Source organism: Trematomus bernacchii, unplaced genomic scaffold (assembly GCF_902827165.1).
Source record: "Trematomus bernacchii unplaced genomic scaffold, fTreBer1.1, whole genome shotgun sequence".
Classification (NCBI taxonomy): domain Eukaryota; kingdom Metazoa; phylum Chordata; class Actinopteri; order Perciformes; family Nototheniidae; genus Trematomus; species Trematomus bernacchii.
Genome location: NW_022988066.1, coordinates 980,992 through 998,879, shown reverse-complemented (window position 1 = coordinate 998,879; position 17,888 = coordinate 980,992). Strand labels below are relative to the sequence as shown.

General features: G+C 39.8%; 1 protein-coding gene across 1 annotated transcript; it reads left to right on the top strand.

Annotated features, from left to right (window-relative positions):
• Positions 1–4,563: 4,563 nt before the first annotated feature.
• On the top strand, positions 4,564–17,557 carry LOC117474684 (Kv channel-interacting protein 2-like). Its single transcript, XM_034120656.1, has 9 exons — positions 4,564–4,989; positions 12,274–12,372; positions 12,538–12,662; positions 12,807–12,876; positions 13,322–13,392; positions 13,726–13,833; positions 13,936–14,040; positions 16,695–16,757; positions 16,837–17,557. The coding sequence occupies exons 1-9, from the start codon at positions 4,917–4,919 to the stop codon at positions 16,882–16,884; spliced, it is 762 nt and encodes a 253-aa protein (XP_033976547.1). The 5' UTR covers positions 4,564–4,916; the 3' UTR covers positions 16,885–17,557.
• Positions 17,558–17,888: the final 331 nt, after the last annotated feature.

The window sequence follows — 17,888 nt, the reverse complement described above, 5'->3', positions numbered from 1 at the left end:
GAAATCATAACACATTTAATTAAAATCAATGCGTCAGTTTTCTCATTGCATGACTGCAGTAGGCTACCATACGTTTTACACAAAAAGCCCTTGCTCATTCATTTGTAGTGGATGGGTGAGGACATGCATAGCCTCTAATGCAGCAGCAGTGGAACCATAAACATCAATGATCCCTCTTTCTTCCCTTTTTTCCCTTTATTATCTCTGCTAAGCTTAATTAGAACTGTGGTCCTGAAAATACTGCCCTGATAATCCTCGAATGGATCATGTTCATGCGAAGATCCATTTCCAGAGATGATAATGTGCCTGTGGGAATAAAACTGTGGCATGGTGGACTCTAAGTGTGTGTGTTTGCCCTTTTCTGTGCAGGGAGAGTGCTTTTTATGGTTTCTGGAGATCACTTTGTACAATATCTTTTTAATATGGTGCATCTCAATCCCCCAGCATTCCAAACCCTCTAATTGTTTTGGCTTTATTGTAGATTGGGCAGTATATCAACCCACAGATATCTGCACTGTGTGTATGTGTGTGTGTGTGTGTGTGTGTGTTTGTGTGTGTGTGACGGCTAAGATAGAACAAACCCCTTTTTATGAGACAACCCATTCTCACCGCTGTGTATTTATAACGTTTCATTTAAGCGTATCAGCCTTCTCATCAAATACTAATTTAAGGGGAGATTGCCTGTTTTGTCTCGCTCTCACCCCCTTCCCTCCCTCTCTCACCCCCTCACCCCTTCATTTCTTTATCTGTGCGCCTCACCTGCATCTTAATGAAATGAAAATCAACTGAAACTGCCTTTTTCCAGGGGGTACATATCAGCAAAAACACACCTCCTGAGGACATGTGGCACTATTTGTATACCTTTTTATGATGATTATATTCTGTTTAGCACTGAACAGTCCACCTTTTTGTGTGTGTGTTTCTGTATCTATTAGTGTGTGTGTGTTATTCCTCACCTGTTTCCCCACTCCTCACCGTGCATAACTTCCTCAGAGCTCATTATTGGTTATCTGTCAGCTCCACTTTCCAGCCTGCAGCAGTGCTACACTGCTGTGTAAACCCCCATGGGAGATAAACACCATCAATCCTGCATGGTTTAACCGTCCCGAGGCGAGGAATATATATTCAAATACCTCTCCACGGTTTTCCCTCTGTCTTCTTCTTTTGAGGATTCTTCCTTATTTTCAGTTTCACCACTATCCATCTTTTTATTCTTTTTGTACTTCACAAAGCCTCTGTCTGTATTCTGTCTTTGGCTTTGCTTTGTCCCGCTCTTTTCCGGAGATAGATATTCTCTCCTCTCCATCAGTCTTCTGACGGGGAACATATAATCCCTCACCCGCCTCCCGTCTGTCTTTAAGGAAGCTTCACCACATGTTTATCCCACAAAAAGCATCATTGAACTTTTCTTGGGAAAAGGGGTTATTTTTCTTTCCCCATTACATGTTTCTACGTGATGGTTTGATAGTGTACTTTAAAGGCAAGCAAACCAATAGTGTTGGGTTGTTTTACACTTAATTACACCAACTGTTAAAATGTTAGATTGGGCTCTATTGGGCTTTTGGTTTTTTTTCCCTTTCCTGTAGTGTGTTTTATAGGTTTAACTTTAGGTGCATGTAAATGGCCTGCAAAGGCTAACATCCCAACGTTTCCTCCAGAAGGAGTTTCTCTTCCACACCCCCCTAACCCCTGCCTGAAATGCCTCCAATGGACTCCTTTGTTTACTTCTGTAACATAGTGACATGACTGTGTAATACTCACACTTCTATTGGCTAGCGCTCCGACACATTGTACGTGATAGCTAAGGGATGGGACATCTCTGAGAGGTTGACAAGTCATGTACTGCACATTTTAAAAAGTTGCACAATTTTAATTTAAAAGAGGCCCTCTTGTGCTTTTTGCAGTTGCGCTTCCTGTAGTGTGTAAGGTATTTGTGCATTTAAATGGTCTGCAAAAGCTAAAGTGCCAACGTTTCTGGACGCCTTTGTTTACTTCCGTAATATGGTGACATCACTGGTTCACCCATGCTCTTATTGGCTAGTGCTCCAACACATTGCATATAATAGACTAATGGGCAGGACATCTCTAAGTGGTTGACCAATCACAACAGAGCCGGCCAGCAAACTAATCAGAGCAGACTGGGCTCTGGTTTCAGACAGAGGGTGAAGAGAGGTGCTGCAGCACAGGCAGTATGAGAAAAATAAAGAGCTTTTTGAACATTAAAGCATGGAGACATAGTAGTTAAACACCGTAGAAAATGAGCATAATAGGGCCCCTTTAAAGAAAATACTACATTTATTCAATTGGATTTCGTTCTTAAAAATACCTGCACAACGAGAAGGATTGTATTTGATTTTGAAGTGGGATTAAAGGGGGAATTGGCGTGGAAAATGTATCAAACGTCACAACTTCAGAGGAAGAAAGGCATATATGTGTTCAGCACATCCACACATTCACATCGTTTGAGAGGAATTGAATCAATCTTTTTTTCCTTTAATCTGCCTAAAATAAAAAACAAACATGCTGGAGGCAATGTGGCCCTACAGATGCACATATCTCCTGTCGTTGTCTAAAAATAGAACCGTTCTGGGACAGAGTGATTTCAGTATTAAATGGGGTACTAGGATATTTCATCTCCTAGAAGTGTTCCATTTTATACGGGCAGTATAACTAAAGTGGTTCTGAAGTAAGACAATTACATAAAATATGAATAACATAAATAGGACTTATTTTGTAGGAATAAAACCAGTATCCTGCATTTATCACAGCTATACACATCACGTTTCTTTCCCATACACATGTCCTCTAATATAAAACTCCCACAGCACATAATAAGATATGGAGATTAAAAGCAAATAACATAAAGTAGCAAGTACATTAAACAAATCAATACCAGTCCTCCATGGATTCCAGGTCCAATGGAACCGGCTACCTCTCAAGGTTATTCCCCCAACAGGAGCGCATTCATTTACATCATTCATCCACAGAATAATATACAGAAAGTGAGATGCTCCTGACTCAGAAGTGATGCATCTTTTGGCGGCCCTAAAGCCAGACCAACAATAACTTTATACTTTGGGAGTACAGGTTCAAATCGGTCAAGCCCCCAACATTTTAATCGCAGGAGATTATTCCCTTAATAACATTTTCCAAGAATATTCCCAATCTTCAGCGACCATGATTATACACAGAGTTACCCCTCTCCTGTCTATGAGGGCTATTGTATAAGCCTCCGTGAGGTCAGATAGTAAATTGAAATAATATGTTTTGGATTTTGAAAGCCAGTATTTAGGTCTATCTATCCCGCTTGCTTTGACTACATAAAACATTTACGGAAGAGTATTAGGGCCAGGCATAATGGTAAAAAAACAAATACATTTACATTTGTATTTATTTATGTTGGCATTCCAAAAAAAGTAAACCGAATCAAATCTGAATGTCAACTTACAGTATATGCTATACTATACTGCTAGAAGTTTTATTTTATTTTGTTCATGAAATGGAAAAAAAAAGACCGGTTCCGGTTTATGCCTTGAACTTATAATGAACGTTTTACTTTTTCGTGACATATTGTCTTGTTTTTCCCCTTCCCTGGCCCTAATAATCTTTGGTGAAAAACTACTGAATCACACCCTTGTTTTAAACCTTGATGATGTCCCAAAAGGCTTAAAGTTTTAAAATAGAAGTATATGATGGGAAACACAGCTTGTGAAAATCTCAAAGTTTATCCCATAAATCAGCTCTCAGCCTCATCAGTCTCCACTATGCTGTTTGATCATTATGTTAGCCTGTTACAGCCCAAAAAACATTTTATTTATATATATATATATTAGGGCTGGGCAAGTTAACGTGGTATAATCGCGTTGGCGCATTAATGAACTAACGCTTACAATTTTTTATAACAATTATTAACTGTTTTTTAAATTAATATTACATTGACATATGAAAAGCTTTCTCCATATTTTGAGAAAATGATAATGTTCTATTCATTTTGACTTTGTATCTCATATACCTTATTATTTGGAATTGATGTCTCATTATTTTGAGTTAATACCTCATTGTTTTTATTTGATACCTCATTATTTTGGCTTAATATCCCATCTTTTCGATCAGTTAGTCAGATGAGAAAGTAAGTCATAATAATGCAATATAATTATTATAATGATTTACAGGGGATTTGTTTCTCTCAGTGGCAGTGATGGGCTTCCACACTTTCTATGTTTCTTTTTACCTTGAATCGCGACCTTGGTCATTGGATTTACCTGAAATGTGAGTGAGTCCCTCTTTAAGCAGCCCAAGGACGTGCAGCTGACACGGTATCGATCCGCAGGTATTACTCCTTCCTGCAGAGCCAAGGTGAGAGCGTCCATCAGGGAGAACAGATCAGCATCTGTCTGTCTGTCTGTCTGTCTGTCTGTCTGTCTGTCTGTCTGTCTGTCTGAACACTCCCTGAACACTCCCTCTCTCTTCATCACTCTCTTCCTCCCAGCTGTTTATCTCTCTCACTCTTCCTCTTCCTCTCAGCTCTGACACATGCAGATGCTCCGGCTGACAAACGGACTCTTTGTTATTTCTCCTGGATGTTTGGACTTTCATAAAAGTAAAATCATCGTATTTCTGCTGTAAACCAACCTTACATGTAACACTTTAGCCTGAAGAAGCCTTTTAGTGACCTCGAAGAGCGCGCTTTTGCTGAGGAGAGTTTGGATAGAGAATATTATTCCTTTTGCACGGATTTTTTCTACACTTTTCTGTCCTCCATTTATCTGAGACCAGTTTGCATCACGCAGAAAGGCTGGTTCTTGCAGAAAGTGATATGCAAACGGGAGTGAATTCATAGACGAGCTGCGGCTCCGACGCACGCGCCGTGTCCCGCAGGCGCGGGGCTCCGGGAAGAAGTGACACAAACAACTAACATGAAATCCAGGAGTCAGGACCAGAGTTTGTCTGACTCTAGAGAGCTGGACAGATCTTACGACCCGCTCACAGGTATCAGTCTTTGTCCTCTTTAAAAACTATCTTGGAAACTGCTTTCCTGCTGCTCATGGAAAACAAAGATAAAAACAAAAAACAGCCATCATTGTTGTATTATTGTGTGTAATATGAACTTTGTATTATTACTTTAACTGTAGGTCAATATCATTGGGTTCTGTGAAAGCTGTGATTGGAATTTCATTTTTTTTCTGATATTTAATAGCTTTAACGATGAATAAATTGTAAGAAATATTAAACAGATCGATGAAAATGAAAATGATCATATTTAACAGCCTTATCACAAATACGTGATATTAAAGGTGGGGTAGGTAAGTTTGAGAAACCGGCTCGAGATCGCTAGAATTTGAAAATACACAAAATCTGCCACTTCCTTACAGAGCCCCTCCTCCAACACACACGAACGCGCACATGACCAATGAGTGCACGAGATAAGTTTGTGCCCCGATGGAAGGCTGACAGGCAGGTAGGCCATCCAGTTATTTTAGCCGGGCCGGCTAAAATGATTGGTCGTACTTTTTACAGTATTACGGCTTCCACAGATGACATTTTTTTATGGATTTTTTGTCAAAGCACTTAAGATATTCATTGCTATCGGGATGTTAAGAGCATTCCATGGAATATAACAAAAAGTGTATCTCGAGCCGGTTTCTCAAACTTACCTACCCCACCTTTAATGTTGGTCATGTCGAAAAGAAGATCTAAATATGCTCTAAAAAGTAGGGTTGTCCTCGACTAAAAGAAACAATTATTTGATTATTCTTATTCAACACTAATCGTTTTCATTGACGGATCTATAAAGCTGAGTTTCTCCTGCAAAATTCCCACTTGAAATATTGTGTTTACCTAATAAGTACTTTTGATAAGATTCTGGGAAATAACTTATTTAACATTAAAAAATACATAAACTGAAAATAGCTTGCTAGACTGAGACAGAATAAGCAAATCTTGACAGTTAATATTGAAGTGGAAAATGCCGTTACTCAAATAAAAATAAAAGCAAGTGATTTTTTTTAAATTATTTTGAAAATCCATGTCTAAGTCTGAGGTTAAATGTTTTTACTGCTGTGCTTATGAGTCTAAAAGTTGCTTAAAAAGTGATGCCAGGTTAATCTTTGTACTTAATGGTTTGTTGTTGTAATACACCATTTGGCCACAAGAGGCAGCTATTTTAAATACGACTAAGAGTATTCATGTTTTCTTCAAGGTGGGTTTCAAGATCTCCGTGCACACTAAACACAAAATACATATATATTGTGTATAAGTCACCTACTTTCAATTACGGTAATAACTATCTTTTTGCTAGAAACGTATTATTATCGGTGCCACTTTTAGTCCTACTATAGAACATGGAGAAGTTGTGCCCCTTGCTGCCGGAAAGATTATTACAACAGCAAACACATGGGAAAATGACTCATCCGGCAAAACGTATCCTTTGAACGTCAAAGCTCACATTGAAGAAGACAGGATTGCTTTCAGTCCGTTGAAGACGTAAAGTGGTGGCATACTCCAAACCCTTGTGTCCCAAAAGATTATTAGAAAAACAAACTCTCAAATAATCACCATCCAAATCTTCACCTGTGTCTTCTTTAAAAAAAAATATCGTGACAAACCTGTTTACACCCGTTTCTTAGTCATGAAGAAAAATGTAGATAAGACCTAAACAATGTTTTAACTTGTATTCTAATATAGACTTTTGACTGTTTGTGTGTGTGTGTGTGTGTGTGTGTGTGTGTGTGTGTGTGTGTGTGTGTGTGTGTGTGTGATTATAGTATAATTGGATCAGTGAGGCTTCTCTGTTCGTCAGACTATTCTGTCTTTTATTTTCCTCATGAGTGCTTTGCAAAGACAAGTCTATTTAGGGATTACGCATCACACCGTTAGTCTCTTTTTTCACTTGGTTTTGTCTGTCTTGTGACACATTCCAAAAAAGTATAATCCTTTAAAAATGAACATATACAAAATCTATAGAGTGGCACAGCTCTGTTCCCCTTGCAGGACCTTCCTTAACCACTGTTTAAAATGCACAGATGGCATACAGCTGTATTTATTAGCTGATGTTTGTAGCCGGCACAATAGCCAGTGAGATATCCATTCAGCAGCAGGTTAACCAAACAGTGAACAGGTGCACGAACAGTGAGGCTTTAGGGGGCGTTCACACAAACACGCCTTTTTATTATGGAGGGAAGCGCAGGGGGGCTGCGGTGATCAACAACCTGAGACACAAAACTGTGTGACTGCAGTATTTGCTGTTTGTATCTATTGTATCTGTGCAATAAGTATCCAACAGTCATGTCAAATGTATGAATGAAGGAAGCAACAACAAATACTCATGGTGGAGAAAGGCTGTCAAAAATACATTTGAATGATTTATCAGCTGCGTACATTAAACTGAGCAGTGAGTGTGTTTATGTGTAGTGGCTGTGCTGTGAGAAGATGCACCTTTATTTACTCAGACACACAGTACAAGTAGGTGCACATGCATTCTTTTGCTATACAGACATAGTGCAAATACAAACATGCATTTTTGGAGAGGTCCAGAGCGGAGAGGCAGCAAGTTGGGGGTTCAGTGCTTTGCTTAAGGGCACCTCGGCAGTGCCCAGGAAGTGAACTGGCACCTCTCCACCAGTCCACACTCCATATATTTTGCATTGGTCTGGTTGGGACGTGAACCGGTGACCCTTGGGTTCCTAGTCTAAGTCCCTACAGATTGAGCCCCTGCCGCAGTAAAGCTGCTTGTTTCCTCCTGGCTGTGTTCATACATTATAGATCTATCAAGTCATCACTTTCTACACTTCACATGTTACAGTGACCCTGACTGACTGCTGCTGATGAAGGGCATGATGTCATGTTTTCATTTAAAGGGATAGCTCAACATAATGGGAAATCCACTTATATTCTCTCTTTCCCACTCGTAGATGTCATATTAAATGTGAACTATGTTTGCAGACAGCTCAGTTTAGCATTAAAGACGGGTGGACATTGCTCTGGCTTTCCTTGTTTTTTTATCTGCTAAAAACTGTGTAAAACAAAATGTTAAGTTGTAAGAAGAAATCATGTGTGGGACTATATATTTTCCCCTGCTACCCCCCCACCCCCTCGTAACTTGGCAAGGTGTTGTTGTATTTTACCCAAAGGCCTTTGTACAGGTTGAAAAAACAGGGTATTTTACGAGCTTTAGAGTTGCTGGTGGATTTGACTACCGTTGGAAAGAGTACGACATACCATACTATGTCATTTTAATTTTGTTCTAAACATTTGACTGTGATTGTTGTTTCATGACCCGACTCTAGGTGTCATGTCCTTGGAAATAAACTGAGAACGGTTCATGTAGTGGGGTTTAGGGCCATGATAACATGAATGTCAGCAGTCGGGTCATACGTTTTCACTAGTTATTTTATGGTAACTAATCATTCACTATTACTTTTACATTTCCTTAATTCTCTGCTCAAATATGCTTGCTTGTTATTATTAGATAATAGTCAGGGAGGAAATTAAACTTTTGTTTTAGAGAGCCATGGAGGTCAGCAAGCTGTGGTTACACTGTGGATTTGGACGTTATTGAGAGCAATGTGCTTACATTTGATAAGAAAAAGAAAAACTACCAGCTGTCAGTTTGGGAATCTTTAATCCTAATACTGTGATTAACTAAATCTCCTAAACTCAATATTCAAACAGAGTTTTTCCTTATTGAAAGCCCTTAGTTTAGGAAGTCGTTTGAGGCCTGGGAAAGTCTGCAAATACTCTGACTTATTAATTCTCCCTTCAACATGAACTGAAATGCAATGATTTACGCAAGTCTCCCACAGAAAACCTGCCAAAGTCCTCAGTAACCGACTTTTAACTGGATGACTCCTCATCAAAGCCTTTTGACTCATTCCTTAAACTCTGTCAGTGCCTTTCACTTTTCTCCCTCCAAACTTAAAGTTAGTTTGCACCGGTGGATGAAAGTGTCTTGAATGTGTCGATAACAGCAGGGAAGGGCGTATCGATCCGCCTCAGAGGGCTTGCATTTGTTGAAATGGATTGTCACCCACAGGGTCTCCAGGAGTGATGGAGGATCTCAGCTCCTGCTCAAATAACTCAGTTATCCATCAGTTCGACCCTGGAGACGTAACGTTCAATGATCAGTCTGTTAAGTGGGACAGCTGAAATGTTACTTACTGCTACAATCTGCCACACAGAGTTGAATACACTAAATATGTCGCATTTGCTTATATTGTTACATCATGCACACAACCCTTTATATTGGCTGACAGTGCATAGTTACATGTTGTCCAGCTGAGGCTTATGATCTTATGTAACTCTTTAAATAAGGCCTGGTTCGCTCTGTTTTTGCCAGATTGCTTAACATCAAGCAGCTTCCCTAAGAGAGCTTTTTGATAACTTAGAAAATATGTATATTTATATCTGCTCTGCACCCTGTCGCGTCTAAATATATCAGCTAGAAAGACATAAAACAGCAGGAAGGTTTGATGTTGTTTCTGTCGTCCTGCAGAATGGCTCTCTAGTTTTAGAAAACGAAATAAAAAAGGCTGTTTGTGTCAGCCTCATCACCTGTGTGTGTGTGTGTGTGTGTGTGTGTGTGTGTGTGTGTGTGTGTGTGTGTGTGTGTGTGTGTGTGTGTGTGTGTGTGTGTGTGTGTGTGTGTGTGTGTGTGCGTGCATGCGTGCGTGTGTGTGTGTGTGAGGCTTTGTTTGTTTTCCCCTAGTTGTGCAGCTGCTGTGTTTGTTAGTTGAATTGACATATCCCACACATAAAGGCAGAGCAGCAACTGGTTTGTTCCCACATTATGAAATCGGATCAATCGGTATGTTTATTTACAGAAGCAGATTACCATCAAGGAGTAGGAAGACGTTTTTCAGCTATATTTGATATGACATTGGATAAAACTTTGTCTCCCTGTGTTGCCTTACTAAGGATGTTGAGCTGTATAAATACACTCCAGTGTGTTTCAACCTGTAGCAATGCTGCTGTTGTACGTAACATGTAGTCCCTGTTTACTTTACGTTACTGATGACCAGAGATGGGAAGTAACTAAGTACATTTATTCAAGTACTGTACTTAAGTACAATTTTGAGATACTTAAAAACTTTTGCTACTTGAAATATAATCACACTTACACAGTCTTTAGTTCCACCATGGGGTAAATTCACAAGCTACCCTGCAGTATACAAAGTCATTCAAACTAGCTGCATATAATAAAACATATAATATTTATTATTCTAAAATGGGCTAATCTGCATAATGAGTACTTTTACTTTTGGTACTTTAAGTATATTTTGATTCCAATACTTTTATACTTTTACTTGAGTAACATTTGATTGCAGGTTCTTTACTTGTAACAGAGTATTCCTACACTCTGGTACTTCTACTTTTACTTAAGTATAAGATCTGAGTATACTTCACCCACCTCTGCTGATGACCATTTTCCAATAAAATTAGTCTGTTGTCAATGTTGCTTTTTGAGTCGGCTTTTTATGAATATACATCTATTTATTATACATTTATTTACTTAATGTTGAAGTTTACATTTGAAAGCCACCACAGTTCCTAACACTGCTGTTGGTGTGTTATTGTGTTGGTGTGTTTGTTGTAGAAAGGGTTGTATTTAGAGTTTGCTTTGTTAAGTAAAACTTTTGTGTGCTTTGGCCTTATTCATCTGTGTTTTGTATATGGGAATTTATTTGAGTCAAATATATTTCCTAAATGTATTGTGGGTGTGTTTATTTGCCTTTCACCTGGTTAGGCCGTGGTGGTTCAGTGTCTCAGTGTGACGTCATTTTGGGTGCCACGTGGCTCCTGTGAAGCTGCTCTTTGTTCCATTAGAAACCCCTGTTTGACTGAAGCTGCTCATCCGTTAGAGCACTTCAATGCCTCCAGATTCAATCCGGTTGCAAGGGTTCCCAACCATTGAAAACGTACAAAGAACTTAAACTTAAAAAAAGTAGCCTTGTGATTACAAAAAACAACCTCTAAGACCTTATGAGAAACTTTCCTAAAATAATAACATGCTCTTTTTCCATTACATTGGTGGAAATGGCATTCCATACATAGTTGTTTCCTGTCTGTATATCTTCTTCCTTCCTGTGACTTTGAGGCCTTATAAATTGGAAAACTTCTATCTGACTGTAGCTCAACACTGCCCTCTGGTGGCAGGAAGGATGCATACAGTTCCAGACGTGGCAAAAATGTTTCCAACTTATAAGGCCTCAAAGTCACAGGAAGGAAGAAGATATACAGACAGGAAACAACTATGTATGGAATGCCATTTCCACCAATGTAATGGAAAAAGAGCATGTTATTATTTTATCTCCTATTATGAAAAATCATCTTTTTCATGACTTTTATATATACATATGTGTCCCCTCTGTGTAAAGAGACTCAGAAAGTTTGAGGAAAAAAGATTCCCTCTCTTTTTGTCCTGATCCATTTATATAAAAACCTGTCTGACAATGAGCTGATCAGATTTTGGCCACTTTGGGATGTCACAAGGTTTTTTGGGCTTGTGTAACCATTAGCCAATAACCAACCAAGGTATCACCCGCACACCTTATCACCTGAATCTCCTCCTTGAGCATCATATATTTTTAAACCAATCATCTCTTAGTGGGGCGTGGGGAGTTTGGCAGTTCATTTGCATTCAAGCTACAGATACAGAATCAGCACTTTTGAAACAGGGCTGAAACAGAGGGGTTTATGGCAGGCTACAATGATCTGTTTGGTATTTCAGCCAAACACTCCAGAGACATGTTTTCTATATATCTGAGACCTAGTATATATTGTTAAAAAAGTGTATAATATGGGACCTTTAAACTTTTGTTGCATTGCAGGTCTCCCTTGAAAAAGAGATCGATGATCTCAATGGGATTCACCTGGTTAAATAAAGGTTTGAAATGAGTAGTGTCACCTCACAAAAAACAAAGAATAAATCAATTAAATACGATGTCTGTATTCAAAGACACCTTCTGGTTAAAAAAAAACGATTACAAATACTTCCTATAGCCTGTTTGAAGCATGTAGGTCACTCTGGCTGACCTCTGTATATCCAGTCATTCCCTCAGCCCTCACATGATGGACGCTCTCCCACAGCTTTGATCCGACGGGTCACACTGGTTCAAAGCCAGGTCAGCAAACTAATTTTTGAGCATTAAGTTGCGTTGAAAAGTAATGAAAAGTATTTGCTTGTAGCTTGGCCAGCGTTTTATCCATCTAACATGGTGTTCCTAATGTGGGCCACTCTATCCGCCGCTAATCTGTGCTGTGATTGGTTGTTTCCAGGTAATCCACCGTCCAGACCCAACAAAAAGACCATAAAGCAGCGCTTCCTCAAACTTCTGCCCTGCTGTCGCTCTGGCTCCAGCTCTTCCATTACTCAAAGCAAGTCACACAGTCCATTATCACTTCATTCAATTCAACATTTTGCCTGACACTTTTGACACTCTTTTACTTCATTGCTTTTCTGTATTTTCAGCACTTTCTCTATTTTCTCTCGACAAGGCATTTCATGTTAGGGAGTAACTGTTTCATTTATCTCTCATGCAGGTAACATAAGTGATGATGACGAACTGTCGACGGTGCGTTACCGACCGGAGAGGATCGACCGCCTCGTACAGCAGACCAACTTCAGCAAGAAAGAGTTGCAGGTCCTCTACCGGGGATTCAAAAACGTCAGTCAACGATTGGTGTCAATGTTTGATTTGTGCACTTTTTCATTATTTTGACTGACCATTAGTTTATGGAGTGATATTGAATTAGATGAGAAAGCCGGTGTGCTTTCCGTTTACATAAGATCTGTTTCTTTCATTTGGCAGGAGTGTCCGAGTGGGGTGGTGAATGAAGAGACTTTTAAAAGCATCTACTCCCAGTTCTTCCCTCATGGAGGTCAGTCAGATTCTATGGAGGCCCTTTTCAGCCAGCGGAAAAAAAGATGAAACTTAGACTTTTAAACAAAGTAAAGACTGCTTTGTATTTCAAAAAATAATCTAAAAAAAAATGACTTATTATAGCAAAAATAAAGGGCAATTCTCTCAAAATAGTGAGTTATAGTATCTGATATCATATTGACTATTAGGGTCAGCTTTTTGCTTCATCATATTGGCAGAAAATACCTTCCATAGTTATCAACCTCATCTATGTCATATGCTTTATTCTCAATCTATTTACCAAGATAGCAGCATGTTTGTGGTGTTAAATGTAAAATATTGTGCATCTTCTAGCTTCATTGTTTAAGACTTTGAAAAACGACACCAGATGATATCGCTGTTTAACTCCATACTCTTATACTGCATTCTTTGGATCACTCACTTTATTTTCTCTTTGCATCTAGATTCAAGTATGTATGCACACTTCCTGTTTGAAGCTTTTGACACCCACAACAATGGATCGGTCAGCTTTGAGGTGACGTCTCCCCCCCCCCCCCTTCACGCTCTGCTGTCCAGCCAATAGTCTGCTCTCCCCTTCATTTTCTCCACTTCTGAGTTTCCCTCCTTTATGCTCCATAGTGACAACTCTGTAGTTTTCAAAGACAACATCTATTGTTAAGCACTTGTTTTTTTTCCTGATGATGGCTGTAACATATTTCTTTACCAAGACCTATATATCAATATCCCTCTTCCTTATTTCCCTTTCCTGATCCGCCTGCTTTTATATGTATCTTTTGAATCACTCCTACTGATGTCCTAATCACTTTCTGATCTCAATCATAGCTCTGGTTTCTTTCTCTTGTTGTAGGACTTCATTGTCAGTCTGTCCATCATCTTGAGAGGATCCATCACCGATAAACTCAACTGGGCCTTTAATCTGTACGATCTCAACAAAGATGGCTGCATCACCAGAGAGGTACGTGAACCTCTATCTGTCTCTCTTTGTCTCGTGTTATATGGGCAGCTCTGGGTGGCGCTTCATTTGTTCACATCTCTTCTCCTCCCTTCTGTTGTCCAGGAGATGACAGACATCATGGGCTCCATCTATGACATGATGGGGAAGTATACTTACCCCTGCATGAAGGACAATGCTTCCAAGGAGCATGTTGACAACTTCTTCCAGGTAAACACATATTATGTTCACCACACCAAATGATTCAGGTGTATTTGATTCGATTTACTTTTTGGACTTGCCATTCATTGGTTTTAACACAAATGGTGCTTTTAAAGTGTTTTACATCTCACTAGAATTATTCTGCTAAAACATTTCAAATGAATCCATAATAATCTGCTGCTACAACATGTTGTGGACTACAGCTTTTAGGAATTTAGTTTGGCATTTTGGTCTGCACCATCTTGTTTTTAAAGATGGTGGAGCCAGGAAGGAGCAGGGCACGCTGAAGTTACCAGATAAAGCTAACGCTAGCAAGGTGCATCCGTAATTTGCGTTAACTCTAATATTAATCATGAGGCTAATATGATAAAAACTAAATGTAGCGAATGGGGCAAAAATGAGCAGCCGACTCCTTGGAAAGTATTTTATGCAACAAAATGCAGAGCAACGCTGTGAGAGGGACTTTTCCATCAAAGATAGCCATGACCTGAAGCATAACCTGCTTTATTGTCTATTTTACTATAAATAAGACAATAAATTACAAAAATCATGTTCTATTAAAGATGGCTTGAGACTAACGCTTAAAGTAAGTAAGTAAGTAAGTAAAGCTTTATTTATATAGCACCCTTCACAACACGAATGTACAAAGTGCTTTACAGTACAGTACACAATTCACAGTACAACTAAAATGTAGAATAAAAGGCATAAAAAGGCATAAAACAACAGCAGGTAATACATAGGATAAAACATACGATAAAACACCAATAAAAGACAGCTACTAACTCACCTCCTCCGATGCCCCAAAGGCCTGACGGAAGAGGTGGGTCTTTAACTGCCCCCTAAAAATCTCTACTGAGGCAGAGGCTCTTAGTGTCTGGGGGAGTTTGTTCCAGAGCCTTGGGGCCACCACCTCAAAGGCACGGTCCCCCTTGGTTTTTAGCCTGGTTCGGGGCACCCTTAGGAGGCCTTGCTTAGAGGACCTCAGGGCCCGAGTTGTGCTATGAGGGAGGATCAGGTCATTAATGTAGGCTGGGGCTTGGCCATGGACAGCTCTATAAGTGAAGACCAAAACCTTGAATTGGGTTCTGAGATGGACAGGGAGCCAGTGCAGGGCAGAAAGGATCGGAGTGATGTGGCATGTTTTTTTGGACCGAGTGAGTAATCTGGCTGCAGCATTTTGGACCTGTTGTAACCGGTTTATTGATGTTTTGTTGAGGCAGGCAAAAAGAGCATTACAGTAATCCAGCCGGGATGAAATAAAGGCATGAATAGCCATCTCCATTTCTGTGTTTGATAGAACCCCCCTGAGCTTGGCAATGTTTCGGAGATGGAAAAAACAGGTACGGGTCAGAAGTTTTATGTGTTTGTCTAGTAGCATAGACTGATCGAAAGTTACACCAAGGTTTTTGATGTTTGCCCTTATGTTACCACTGAAGGAACCCAGGTGGCTTGCTATCTTAGAGGCGATGTTATCAGCCGCTAAGATCAAGACTTCCGTTTTTGAAGCATTGAGCTGTAGGAAGTTGCTTGACATCCAATCCTCAATTGCAGACAGACATGTGATGAGAGTGTTTACAATTTCCATTTTGACAGGTTTGAAGGAGAAGTATATCTGGATATCATCTGCATAACAGTGATATGAGACACCCTTGAATTGGCTAATTATGCAGCCCAATGGGAGCATGTACAGGGCAAAAAGAAGGGGGGCTAAAACAGAACCCTGGGGCAGGCCGCAGGATAGGGGAGTGCTATCTGATGAGAACGGGCCCACCGCCACGGAGAAACTTCTCCCACTGAGGTACGAGGCAAACCACTGGAGGGCAGACCCTGATATGCCTACCCACTCCCTGAGTCTATCTAGCATGATGGCCTGGTCCACTGTGTCAAACGCTGCACTCAGGTCCAACAACACCAGAACCACGCAATCACCTACATCCGATGCCATCATGATGTCATTGGAGACCCTGAGGAGAGCTGATTCTGTGGAGTGGTGTTTTCTGAAACCTGAAGGTGGGGTAGGTAAGTTTGAGAAACCGGCTCGAGATACACTTTTTGTTATATTCCATGGAATGCTCTTAACATCCCGATAGCAATGAATATCTTAAGTGCTTTGACAAAAAATCCATAAAAAAATAGTAGTACTGTAAAAAGTACGACCAATCATCTGAGCCGGCCCGGCTAAAATAACTGGATGGCCTACCTGCCTGTCAGCCTTCCATCTGTGCACAAACTTATCTCGTGCCCTCATTGGTCATGTGCACGTCCGTGTGTGTTGGGGCGTGTGTGTTGGGGCTCTGTAAGGAAGTCTGAAGGAAGAGGCAGATTTTTTCCGGTTATGTATTTTCAAATTCTTGCGCACTCGAGCTGGTTTCTCCAAAATTACATTCCCCACCTTTAAGACCATAACCTTAATATGAAATAGTCTACTGAGTTAATAAATTAAGTAGAAGATAGGATCATTTTCTCATAGACTTCTATAGAAACAGACTTATTTTCGAACCAGTGAAGTGGCCTCCTGCCGGCCATTAGAAAGAATGCAAATTAAGGCATTAAGTTGTTTCGGATTCACTTTTCAGGTTTCCGCTGGGTGGCAACACTAAAAGCTTTCCTGTTTTCCTTTTAGTTACCCTTTGAAAAATCTCTCCCTATTTGTTATTTTTCAGAAAATGGACAAGAACAAAGACGGAGTGGTCACCATCGAGGAGTTCTTGGACACATGCCAAAAGGTCTGCTGCGTCCAACCATTTAAAATCCCTCTGCAGCTTTCTCAGGAGTTTAACTGTGTCCCCTTGTTTCTTCATCCAGGATGAAAGCATCATGCAGTCCATGCACATGTTCGACAATGTGATCTAAATCTTTAGGAACTAGATTTCTCTCTTCTGCGTGGACCTCATCTAGTTCTTCAGCCCCCAGAAGGAGTGAACGGTGCTCCTGGATCCTAACCAGAGCGGTGCAATGTCCTGAGGATATCCACCGCAAAAACCCATCTTCTCCTGAAATGTCTTTATCAAAAGGAAGGCATCAAACATGTGGTGTTTAAGATCTTGAGACTGGTTAAAATGTTCTGAGCAGAATGATTTGAACACGCGTATTTAATGCTGTAGAAAAGCAGCTACATAAGCATTGATGAACAGAAGGGTCAAACAAGCAGATATATGCAGGCTTCTCTCGAGGCCTCTTTACTCATTCACTTGTACTTTCTCTCTTGCATGAATGAATGTGAAGACACAAGGAGCAAATTGAACAATGCTCAAAATGTTGTAGAAAATGTAAAGTATCACTTTTTGTACTCAGTTTTAAGGAGGGCTCTGATGAAGGGATGAGGTTTGAAAACAAGCAATAATCTAAGAATAACATTAAATCTGTCCTCAATGTCCCTATGAGATATGACTGTTCTCACCAATCACATGTATTGTAAAACCGTATACTGTGTGCGCATGATGTTCCGGCTGGCTGTTGAAATGTTGATTTATTTAGGTAAGAACGATGATTAAGTTGAATAAAACGACACTGTTGCTATGCAAAAGTGTTTTTTTAAATGCCCAGCTGAAATATTACATCCATTAATGTCATAGTGCTCCTTCATATCGTTAAAGGTTTTCCAGCCACAGGTTTAGGTCATGTTATAGCTTTTTCTTTTGCAAAGGTAATGAACCAAAAGAGAGTATGATAAAAGGCACAATCATTATTCTCAATTCCTTTGTTTAAATCCTGATTTTCACTAATAAAAATAATAAAAGAATGTGACTTTTAGACTAACAGAATCCCTAAAAAACAAACACTGACCCGAGTAAGAAAAAGCTATGTATTTTTAAGGTTTAAAGAGTGAATATGTTCCGTTTTCTGATTAATTTGAT

Coding starts and splice junctions, on each gene's coding strand:
- LOC117474684 (XM_034120656.1), top strand. CDS start 4,917: ATGAAATCCAGGAGTCAGGACCAGAGTTTGTCTGACTCTAGAGAGCTG. Junction 13,393..13,725: donor ATGGATCGGTCAGCTTTGAG/GTGACGTCTCCC, acceptor CTCTTGTTGTAG/GACTTCATTGTCAGTCTGTC. Junction 16,758..16,836: donor TCTTGGACACATGCCAAAAG/GTCTGCTGCGTC, acceptor TTCTTCATCCAG/GATGAAAGCATCATGCAGTC.